At 42.0% G+C, this 12,310-nt stretch overlaps 1 protein-coding gene across 4 annotated transcripts in view; it reads right to left on the bottom strand.

Moving 5' to 3' along the window:
• The window catches only part of NAV2 (neuron navigator 2), a 359,017-nt gene extending 346,968 nt beyond the window's left edge, over window positions 1-12,049 (bottom strand). For all 4 annotated transcript variants that reach the window (XM_074997678.1, XM_074997676.1, XM_074997677.1 and 1 more), the window contains exon 1: window positions 11,019-12,049. In XM_074997678.1, coding sequence (XP_074853779.1) covers window positions 11,019-11,276 — 258 coding nt within the window. In that variant the 5' untranslated portion in view covers window positions 11,277-12,049. The remainder of the gene's footprint in view (window positions 1-11,018) is intronic.
• Window positions 12,050-12,310: the final 261 nt, after the last annotated feature.

A 12,310-nucleotide genomic window follows, 5' to 3' on the forward strand; every position in this document is an offset into this window, starting at 1 on the left:
GTTTGTCATTCAGGAATAAGAAAGCAGCTCGAGCTTTATGCGGAGAAGAGAAAAAAAGAGTGGACAATGGAAAGAGTCATCTTTTCAAGACAACGGATTGGACACAGTGTAGGATATTAGAAGGTTTCTAGGAGGAAATAAAGGCTTAGGCGGTCTGGTGAGGTCAGAGTCCAAGACAGTACCGATACAGAGACTAAACTAATAAAGGCATATTAACAAGATATCTGTAGCTTTGAGATCCGAAAGACAGCTATTTTTCCTTTCATTTATTGTTTTCCCACATGTTGTTTCCAGTTCTAAAATACGTCAAATATACAGTGAAAAGTAATCCATGGTCAACACTTAAAAATTCTTTCAACGGGGGGTGTGTCGTGGGAAGATGACGTAACCAGTGCAAGAACTAGGATGTGAGTTGGATTTAAATGTGAAGAAGCCTGAATTATCCATTTGATTTCATGTTTTATTTATGATGTTTTAGCAAGTATTTCCATTCTTTGCATAACTATAGAAACTTCAAATGTTTCTACATACTATTTCACAAAGAACAATTTTCAGATAAAATTAGAGGCTTGCAAATAAGTGACAAATGTTTGACTGAATGCCAGTACTTGGTAAATGGAAAACCATCAGCTCCTTGTTACAAAATGTACCAACAGTTCATGACTAATAATACACATGGAGCCTGGCAATTTATAGGTTTTAAATAAAAATTTTTCTAAAAATAATATTTTACCAGTGTATTTTTAGCCACGTAAACATCTCTTGGGAACCAATCTGAGTCACGCTTGTTTTGCAATTCACCCCTAGGAAAGAATCTCAGTTTAAAAATACAACTTCTACTTTCACTTACCAGCATATAAATCCAGAGTACCTCCACTGAAGTCACTAATCTAAACAAAAGCATAAAGAAAGGCATTTGGGACTTAGACTTCAATGGAGTATCTCTCAATTTACACCCATGGTACAGTCCAGACTGACATAAAATCTGGAATAGTCAGAAATTGAAATGATGAATGGAAGAAGTCGTATTATTCAAGGCCCATTAGTCAGAAATTTTTCAAAACTGTATCTTCTTAAGGATTCTCATACTACATGTTGAACCTCTCTGGTCTGGGATTCTCCAGCCTGACAGGACCACAGATGTTGCTGGACCAGAGGTCTGTGGTGGCTAGGAGCCTACCAGCCGAGCGGCTAGTGGCCGGGGGCTAGCAGCTGGGAGCCTGGCCAGGGATGTGGGGACAGTGGAGCCAGGCAAGCAGCTAGGGTTCCAGCTGCAGCCAGGAGTAGTGCTAGGCTGACAGCAGGGAGGCCAGTCAGGGCTGGGAGCACAGATGCATGGCTGGGGCTGGCAGCAAGATCAGTGGCTATGCAGAGAGCCTGGCAGCAAGAAGGGGAGTCCAGCAGCTGGAGGACTGGTGGCCCCCATGGGAGAGCCCAGAGGCCAGCAGCGGAGGAGCTGACATTGACCTCCCCTGGACTGGCAAACTCCCTCCTTTGGGACTAGTAAGGTTGCAAAGGCACCAGACCAGGTAGGTCCTACTGATTTTGAGTTGGTAGAAAGAAAATAGTAATGTGTGTTCTGTCTCAATTAGTGCACCTCTGCACTCTCACTCTGTATATAAATTAAAGAATTGAATCTCTCTCTCTTTCTGAGTACTTGCAGCCTAGATGGAGCATCTATTCGAAAGAACTAAACCCATAACAAAGTTAGAACAGACTGGGGCACATGGTAGAGAAACAGCTGATGTGTTTCAGTGAACATAAACCTAAATCCAAAGTCTGGAGAATAAAAAAAAAAAAAATCAAGAAAACAAACATACATACATTGGAAGGAAGATATTCTGTACAACACAGGATGAGCAAAACATGCATGAGTGCTAGCAAGGAAATTCTTAAAGCAATCGGTGAAATATACCTCTGTATCTTGAAAAGAAATCAAAATAATTACACGTAAAAAAGATGAACAAAGTGACAAGAAGAAAACATTCTGCACAATGAACTTATTACTGGTTAGAGCACAACTGGATTCTGGAGTACGGATTACAGACTGCTGCAGGGAGGGAACAACAAGAGGGCTAAAGTGGTGAGCCATGAGAATTATTTAAAAATTATGGGCAATGAAAGTGGGGTTGTACTCACTGGAGGAATGTAGTTTCATGGGAAAACAGCAGTTTCAAGGCCTGAAGCCAGAAGGCCATAATGAGAGCATGCAGGGAGAACATGGCAAATAAATCCAGTCCAGTGGTCAGGGTGACACACAGGGTCTCTAAGGGGCTAGACTCAATTATCTGGTCTACCTCCACCTTCCTTATGTGACCCTGAGCGAGTCATTTGGCCTTTCTTTGCCTCAGTTCCCCATCTCTACATGGGTATAATAGTAATATGTTGCCTAACAGGAATGTTGTGAGGATAAAGGCATTAACGATTGTAAGGTGGTCAGATACTACGATAATGGAGGACACAGAAGTACCATAGATAGAAAGAGAATGTAAAAGAAGAATATTTAACTTAAAGAAAGGATTTCCAAAAACAGTCAGTATATGCTCAACTCTTCTTCCAGTACTGTACAGTCAAGGGAAAACTCCCATTGACTTCAATGGTATTTGTCAGGTCAACAGTGAGCGCTTCTAAAAATTCCACCCTGGATGTTTGCACACAGAGGGAATTGAACTTATGGAAAACAGTACGGTGACAATATGCTAATTTACTGGTATTCTGGAGGAGTGCTCCAATTATCCTATAATCAGAAGGACAGTCATGAGGGCCGGCCTGCCTGTTCATCATTTAACTAGTAATAGGCCGAATTGAGAACTACCAGAGTTAGACTGTGAGTCACAAGAGAGAAAACAGAACCAGACCCTGAAAACAAGTGGCACTTTACGGCCCTTAAAAAAAGTCTCAAAAGAAATCTATGAGCTTTCTTTGTAAATCTTCCATCTTAGATACAAATAATAGAGGAACATGGCATCCCTTTATATTCTCTTCAGTGATACTGTACAACAAATCATGAATACTTTCTTTTTGTTTCTATGTACAGGTTGAACCTCTCTTTTCCAGCACCCTTGGGACATGACTGGTGCTGAATGAGAGAATTTGATAGACCAAGGGAGGTCAATATTGTCTAGCAGCATGACCAACATTTTCACTGCTTACTGGGCACTTAGAAGACATTTAGGGGAAAATTAAAGTTAAATAACAGCACAGAACACCAAGAACCAGGACTGGTGTCTGTAAACAAATGTTATGGGACCAGAGGAAACTTGGCCACACTGTGATAAGTGGTCCTCCAGCTAACTAAAATCATGCCAGATTAGGGATGTTGCTGGGTTAGAGTGCGAGATTAGATTTCTGAGAATCTCATTGTAATTTGGCACTCATTCATATGCAGCTATTAAAATGTTATAAAAACTGTTATTATAAACACAATTACAGGGCACGGTTTGGCTAGGGGATAGCTGGTGACTTCTGTTTGAATTTCCTGGTGACAAACTGCATCCCTCAAGAAGAAAGATTCAATTATAATTTTACTTACAAGCATTGTCAATGATTGAGGAAAGTACTTAAGCATACACTTAATTTTAATGACAAGCAGTGGGGTTTTTGGTGCTGGTCCTTGCGAGGGGCAGGGGGCGGAGGGCAGGGAGCAGAGAGCTGCCTGAGTACTGGCTCCTCTTTTTTTTTTTTTTTAATTACCAAAAAAAGCACTGATCATGAAGCATCTCACTAAAAGCTATGCTCCTCCAACTTGAGCACGGGCTTAACTATTTGCCTGGATTTGGTCCATTATGATTTCTTGGGGCTTTTTCCCACCTCCATGGTTACAAATTCCCTAACAAAAGTTTTAAAACATTGTTTCTTTCCTATATATTTTTTTCCATTTTATATGTGATGAAATGTCTCCTACTTAAACTTCTTAAAAAAAAGCCAGTATAAGTTTACTTCCTTTATATCTGTATTACTAGTATGACCGGTTGTAATTCTCAGTATAGCTCTTCTGATATATGGGGCCCAATTCAAGCACCAGGTATCCCAAAGCATCAGTGTGACCTGCATATGCATATCTCAGGTAACAACTGGGTCTAGGCTCTGTCTTACTTCTCCGCCTCCTACAAGACAACTCTCCAGTGGCACACTGAAAAAACCAGTATGTTAATGTAAACTAGATACTATTCAACTTGCACTCAGAGGGTCTACACAAAGCTGTTACAATGCAACAAGCTAGTGCGCACTTCATTTTACACTCCCACAGTCCACGTGCAATGTAGATACTACCTGGCTGTGTCTACATGTGCTACTTCTTCCAGAAGTGGCATGATAATGAGCCATCCGGAAGATGCGAATGAGGTACGGATGTAAATTTGCTGCATCTCATTAGCATATGGGCATGTGGTTCGGAGTCTGGAAGAAGCTCTTCCTGACTCCAAAATACATGTGCAAACGCACAGCCCATCGGGATCTTCCAGAAGGAAATCCTCCTTCCGGAACCCCGCTCGTCCTCAAAATCTTCTGGAAGATCCCTGAATGTATATTTTGGAGTATATACATGTCTGCATGTACATTTTGGAGTCTGGAAAACCTTCTTCCGGACTCCAAACCACATGCCCGTATGCTAATGAGGCACAGGAAATTTACATCCACACCTCACTAGCATCTTCTGGATGGCTCATTACCATGCTGCTTCCGGAAGAAGTGGCACTTGTAGACACAGCCCCTGTGTTACTGCAGAACCATTCTACAGAAAGCACGAATTCCTGGGCTATGGTAGCTGCTGCAGTTGTGCATGTAGTGGAGTTTAATTTTTCAGCAATATGCTTTTTCATCTCTCCCCTATCAAATTTCACAGTCAGTGAGAAAGTGAGTTGGTGCTATAATGTGTCTGATAAAATTAAAAGAAAATAATCATGAACAATGCTGAACTACGAATGTCTTCAGATACTAGCAGATAAACACTCTCCACGTTTCCCCCACAGAGTTAAGAGCAAGAAGGTAGAAACAATTACACAATAGCAAAAAAAGCAGCACTAATTAAATCCATAATCATCTTTTATGGGTAAAGCAAGATTCCGCCTTTTAACATAATAGAGCAAGATTGCAACTGGTTGTATTCTTTAGGCAATATAATCTTCTAAACGTTCTGGTTATCGAATCCTTAAAACACCCTCCTCCCCGGGAGAACTGTAGTCAACAGTGATTTCTGTCATAAGAAAGGAGTGCAAATTTAATAGCAATTCCTCAAAGTGCAAATGACTTAACAAAATAACTAATGAATCCATTCAGCACAGATCACTATCTGATCTGTTAGATGGCAGTTTCTGTGGAAACGAAGTTAAATATTTCCAAAACAATGACCTCGAAACACAAATGTAATTTATTGATAGGTATTTACATATCAGACAGTTTAAGTATTAGCTAACTAAGAGGTAGCCATTGGCCACCATACAGGGAATTAAATACAGAAGAATGAATGAAATGCACAAATCAGTGACAATATAACAGCAATGACATTATAGTGATTCATCAGCACTGGCAAGGAACCTGAAGCTAAGAGTTTTGGATCTGTCTTTGGAAAATGTTTCTAAAATGCACTAAAATGCTTTTGTAAAAATTACAATAACTAAATAAGTACCTAAATAAACTTTTCATTTCACTTATACGGTACTAATTAAGGCATAAAACATCTCAGTAATAAGCATGTTATACTATTTTACAGATGAAGAAGAAAGACAAAGCCAACGTAATCACAAGTGGCCACTGATTTTCAGAATTACCATTTTGAGATGATTTTGGCTCGATATTCAGAATTTTTGTGGCACTGCCCCCAACTCCATTTAATGTCAGCAGGAGCAATGAGTGTATGGGTCCTCTGCAAATCAAGTTCAAAATATTTACAGTTAGGCACTCAAAAATGGAGGCATCCAATATTATTAACAAACTACTTGACACACAGCCTACGTCTACACTACAGAGAACTTTCAAAAGAAACCCTTTCAGAAGATCTCTTCTGAAAGAACTTCTTTTGAAAGCGTGCACCCACACAGCAAAAAGTGGATCAAAAGAGTTATCTACTCTGTCAAAAGAGAACATCCACACAGCTCCCGCTCTTTCGAAAGAATGGACCAGGGATCGAAAAATCAGGTGCCATGAGGACTGTTCTTCTGAAAAAAGGGCCAAAAGAGCTTCTGAACTGGTTTTCTTTCTAAAGCTTTTGAAAAAAGGCACTCTTCCTGAAACGGGAGTGGAAGAGCGCTTTCTAAAGGACTGCCACATTCTTTCAATTTACTTTCAAAAGAACACTTTTTGTTTGTAGACGCTCCATGGGATCTTTTGAATAGAATCATAGGGCTGGAAGGAACCTCAGGAGGTCATCTAGTCCAGCCCCTCGCTTCAAGCAGGATCAACCCCCACTAAGTCATCGCAGACAGGACCTTCTTTCTAAAGACTTTGCTAGTGTTGATGCAGCCACTCTGGTTATGTCTATACAGCAGCATTTATTCCAAAATAATCTATTCTGGAATAATTTTTCAGAAATGGCTTAAAATAATGCTGCTACCCACAAAATGCATTTTGAAATTGCTCTTAGCTATTTCAAATACATCGTGTACACACAATACAGCCTGTTTTGAAATAGAGCCATTGGACACACTATGGCTTATTTCAAAATGGGCTCTATTCCCTGTCTTAACAATAGGTATTTTGAAACAGGCACTATTCTTCATGAAATGAGGTTTACCTATTTCAAAATAAGTCAACCCCTATTTCGAATTTCATCATGTAGATGCTAGCACAGTTATTTCAAAACAGCAGTTGTTATTTCAAAATAATTGTGCTTTGTAGAACTACCCAGGGAAACCAGCCTGGACCAGATGTTCTGACTTCTAATTACATGCTCTAAACATTAGATAGGGCTCCTTCCACACAAGAAATCACAAGCCAAGTGCAGTGAAAGAGGAATAGCTATTTCCCAAACAGAAGCTCAGATACTGTGATAAAGGCATAAATTCCTGGACAGATAGAAACTGGTGAGAACTTATGCATCAGAATACATAGTAATGTGCATCTGTTTCCTTACTGTAAAACCAATATAGGAGGAAGGCTGGGCATAGCAGCCATTAACATACACACCCTCATTACAAAATCCTTGATCACACCCCAATATGCCCTGTTCTGGCTCACCCAGTACAGTGTCTATAGAGCAACAACTGTGCAGTGTTTCAAAGGTGCCAGTCCATAAGTGGGGTAAATCAGGCTTCTCCTAATACCTGTGCCTGCTGGGGGTTTGTCGAGTGCATATTTACACAAAATTCAACCCAATGAAAACAGCAGCAACACAATGAAATAAATTACAAACCAGGACATGATGAAATACCTAGATGACAGACCCACCCAGTTCATTTTTCTGCCATGTTTAAAATGAGATCTAATGCAGCCACTGGCTAGATGGAATGGCAGCGGTGCTAGAACAATTTTTATAATGGGGGTGCTGAGAGCAGTTGAACCAAAGTGGAAATCCTGTATGCAATGGAAACTGCTTCAAGACAGGAGTGCTGCAGCATCACCCCAGCAATCCTAGTTTCAGCACCTAATTGTCATGGCTGCCACTCCTTGGGCTACTTCACACCACAAGCTGTCCCAGGATGACAATGAGAAGAGTTTGATTTTTGCAACCCTTCCAAGCTATCTGCTGGCTCGATTAGGAGGAGAGGGAAGCTGCTCGTTCCAGGCCACAAGAAGGATGTCATTATGGAAGTCAGGGAGGGTAGCAAATTGTACAATGAACAGGAGGGCACATGGCACCCAGGACTAGGGCTTGTAATTGTTTTAATTTGATGATAGTTTTGGCAAAGTATTTCAGCTAGACAAGAGGCTCAGCAGCCATGCTCCAAAGTGCCATACCGGACCTCAGAGTTCAAACTCTCAAACAATCATGGAAATTAATTGGGATTGAGAGGCACTGGCGAGCCCCTGGCTAGAGGTTGCTGATCAAATTTGCTAGAAAAGGTGAGAGTGGAATTCCAACCTGGGTTCAGTTCCTGGTTCTGTCACCTATTTGATTGCAGGCAAATCACTTAGTTTCTCTCTGTGTCTCAGTTCTGCACCTCTAAGTAGCTCCCTACCTCACAAGTGTATTGTGAGGATAGTTAGGTGTACTGTGAGGATAAATACATTAAAGATTATGAGTGCTCAGATACTCTGGTAGTGGGGTTATATGAGTACCTAATATAGAAATATTGCTAGGGACAAGGAAATGCATTCCTTAGGAGTAGGCTCTGGGAACCTTCTAGAGCAGGGGTGAGCAAAATACAACCTGCCAAGCCTTCAGATCTGGCCTGTGGGCTGCCCCTAAGGCTGCAGAGGGTGAGAGCTTCAGGTACTGCCCTCAGCCTCAAGAAAATTCTTCAGCTCTTATTGACCAGAAAGCAGCCAAGAAGAGCTGAGAAATTTTGCTGGAGGTGAGAATGGCATATGAAACCAGCAAATGGGAGCTCACAAATTTTGCTGGGGCAGGGGCAGTGCAGAAAAATTTCTCAGTTCCCACTGAGCAGTTTTCAGCCAATAGGAGCCAAGAGATTTAGCTGGGAGCAGGCATACTCATGACCAATGGGAGCTGAAAGCTTTTGCTGGGGGCAGGACAGTGCAGCACAATTGCTTAAATCCCATTGTCCCGAGCCTTCTTCTGGCACCACAACCCAACTCCCTCCCAGACCCTTCACCCACTCCTATATCCTTCCCCCACATCAGAATCCCCTCCTGCCTCCCTCCCCCAGGTCACAACCCCCTCTTTCAATAAAACTCCCTCTCAGACCCCACACCCTATTCTGCACTCTTTTCCCTGTTCCAAGCATCCTTCTGCACCCAGCCCTGCTCTCATACCCCACAGCTCCTCCACAGAAAAGCGCAGCCCTTGGAGTGTGGCCCAAAATCCTGGAGTGGCTCCCATCAAAAATCATTGCTCAACGCTGTTTTACAGTGATTTAGTCCTGGTTGAACTTTTCTAGAACATCCATTAGGCTTGGCATCCTCTATACCTGAATGCAGCTGAAGGCTTTTTAGGTAGAAAGTACTCCTCCTGATACCATGCCATGTGGCAAAAGAAACCCTCTTACTAAGGGAGGGGGAAGAGAAGAGTAGCTCTGATGTAAGTTGTCTGGAAAATCTCATTACGTGTAACTCAATATATCTCAAGTAGGAACACCCTGGCATAATACCTACACGGGCACGGAGGTAACTAGACTGGGAACAATAAACAGAACATAAAAGGAATGTGAATACCAGAGCTTTAAATAAGTTAACAGAACATAAAAATCAATCACACCTGGTCCAGACCAATCCTAAAAGGTGGTGGTCATCTGCCGAGAGTTGGATCCAAGTAAGTCATTGGGCATTGCTAATAAATCAGGATTTCTCCCACAAACTGGCAAGAAATTGTCTCAAATTCAGTAACACCTACCTTCCCCCACCTACCCCCGCAAAAAAATCCTGCCCTGCTAAAGCACACCATTCAATATCTCATGTTGTAAATCAGCTTCAGATCTATATATGGGTAAAAATACATACTATCTCTCCAAAACTCTGAAACTCAGCAGTGTCTTTATGCCTACAGTACTATTTAAAAGGAGAAAATACCTACATACAAAAACATTCAGGCAGCAATGAAAACTTAAACACAGAACCTAGGCATGTCTCAGCGAGATAGCAAGGAACATATGCTGAGATTTTGCTGACATATCAGGATTAGAAGGAAAAACACAAGGATTAGAAGAAATAGCATTTGTTCCTCTCTTAAGAGCATGGTGTGATGGAAAGGTCAGTCTGTCTGCTGCCACCTCCCTGACACTACTAGTATGTCTCCCATTTCTGCCTTCCATCCCTCAGGAACTGGTACCGTCTGGCCTGACTAGCCTGATACGTCAGTCTGTCTGCCAGCATAGTCTAAAATGCAGAGCAGGAGGCCAAATGTGCCCAATCAGCAGTCATGCTACTACTAAGAGAAGGGGTTATGAAGCCACAGTGTTCAATCCCCAGATGGCACAGATGACCCAGTATTCTAGGGTAAAGAGGGGGAAGCTAGGATTCTTCCAGCAAGACCCCATTTCCAGGGTATCACCCACATTCTACTAAGCTCAAATGCCTGCAGATATGTTATGCTGTTTTCAAAATATACCACATGCCTACATGGCCATCTCTATATAATATTAATCAGTTCAGTTTGCCGCAGCAGACCATCTGCTTTGCTCACACCATAGTACTCTAACACAGTCTGGTTACACTGCTATCAAGCACATTTAGGCATCAGCAGTACAGAAGCAATCTGATCCGTGCTGAAAATATTACTAGGCTAGCAAAAATAGCATAAGGGAGGGAACATTCATTTTCATCTCTCACACTGGTAAGCAACATATTTAAAGATGCACCCAGATACACATTCAAATTAAATCTAAATACTGCATATTAGAAATGAAGGGCTGTCTCTGATTACATGTATATGCAGGTTAAAGATGGAAAATTCCATTTAGCAAGAAATTTCCTAGACAGCATTCAAGTGTACAAGCTGATTGATAATATATTCTCTGTACATTGCAGTTGAATATAGAACATGTCAACCTGCCATCACCACTACCACACACACACAATCACAAACACAAAAACAAACAGCAAACCAATACTCCAGTATATCCCCATATGCAAAATACACCCATCACAACTAGCAGCCCGATCACCATCAGAGACCAGCACAAAACCAGAACACACCCACCCAGTCAAATCACATACCCCATAACATACATCCTTTCCACCTCCAAATAAACTCCACAAATACTATCCCTGCAAACAACTAACACCCAATCCAACACAAATACATAGCATACTTAACAACCAACACCCGGCCACCATCCCACCGAAAAAACAAGATCACCCCTGCAACCACTTACCACCTCCAAAATTAGAAACATCCCCACCACATAACATCTCCACTACACACACATCCTCACATACGCCGTAAAACAACACTCTTTTCTAACCTGAGTGTCAAATCCACTTTCTAGCGAGCTACTCTTCCTGGGGGGGAAACCATCCCCTGCATTCTCATGTCCATGAGGCGACTTCAGGGGAATCTGGCTAGAATAAGATGGCTTAGTCACCTCCACCTTGTTCCCAAACTTCAGGTAACAGGGCTGTGGGATGGTCCTGGCTGTCGGGACATGCAGGATGGGAGCAGCACTATGCACAGGTTTAGGTAGTCCTGATTTCATTTTGGAGGCTACCAGGATGGCTGGCATTTTCTCTTTCTGCTTTCCTAACACGTTTCTGACAGCAGCAGCAGCAGCAACAGTAGTAGCAGCAGCAGCCAGGGAGAGTGAAAAGACTGGTTCGTAAAGCTGCTATGGAAAAGCAACGCTGCTTAGGAAGCTCCAAAAGCTGCTTAGAAAATAATAGAATGAAGAAACAGACACTTTTAAGCCTAAAATATCTCAGTGTCTTGCGAGCTTTCCACCTGTTTCCTTAAGCCACCGTCCTCCTTCCACGCCTCTTCTGTTGCTACTGCTATTTAATTTGTTCTTTCCTTTTGCTTGCTGACTCCTATAATTTTCTTTCTTGGAAAGAGGAGACTTTTACTTCATTATCTTGTCACTGCATCTCCGAAATGAGGCAGCCTTTTGAAATAAAAAAGGAACCTGCTGCAGCATATGCTTCCTGTGTGTGTGTATGTGTGTGTGTGTGTGTGTGTGTGTGTGAGAGAGAGAGAGAGAGAGAGAGAGAGAGCAAGCAGGATTTCCAGCTTAAGATGTCTTTCTTCAGTCTTAGCCAAGAAGCAGATGTAGCTCAGTGTGTTAATGACTGATGCCCTTGGATGTGAGCCTTAGGGAATCAAGCTTCTTAGTCTTAATATCTGTGAACAGGACAATGATGTTAGAGCAGAAGGAGAAACACCCATTGATGACATTTAAATTAAAAAAAAAATGCCAGTAGCAACAAAATTTCCCAGCTCCTCCAGTGATGATCGTGAAACACAGAGTAAAAATTCAGCTGTCAAACAGGAGGGACAGCAGCCATCACCTCATTTTAAACATCAGCACTGACACAGGTGTCAGCACTACTGCTAATATATTGTGTGTGATAGAGGCAGCCTGCTGTTCCTACACCAAAGAAGGCGACAGAGATTAGCTGGAGCAGGGGAAGGTTGCAAGCTGACAGTACAGTAAAAGAGTGCAGGCCTCTGATTGGTCCTTCCAACTCAAATCAGAAACAAAATATCTCTGCAAAAGAGGAGTGGCTTCAACTCCTGTGACTGGCAAGCAACTGTGTGACTATG

Source organism: Carettochelys insculpta, chromosome 6 (assembly GCF_033958435.1).
Source record: "Carettochelys insculpta isolate YL-2023 chromosome 6, ASM3395843v1, whole genome shotgun sequence".
Taxonomy (NCBI): domain Eukaryota; kingdom Metazoa; phylum Chordata; order Testudines; family Carettochelyidae; genus Carettochelys; species Carettochelys insculpta.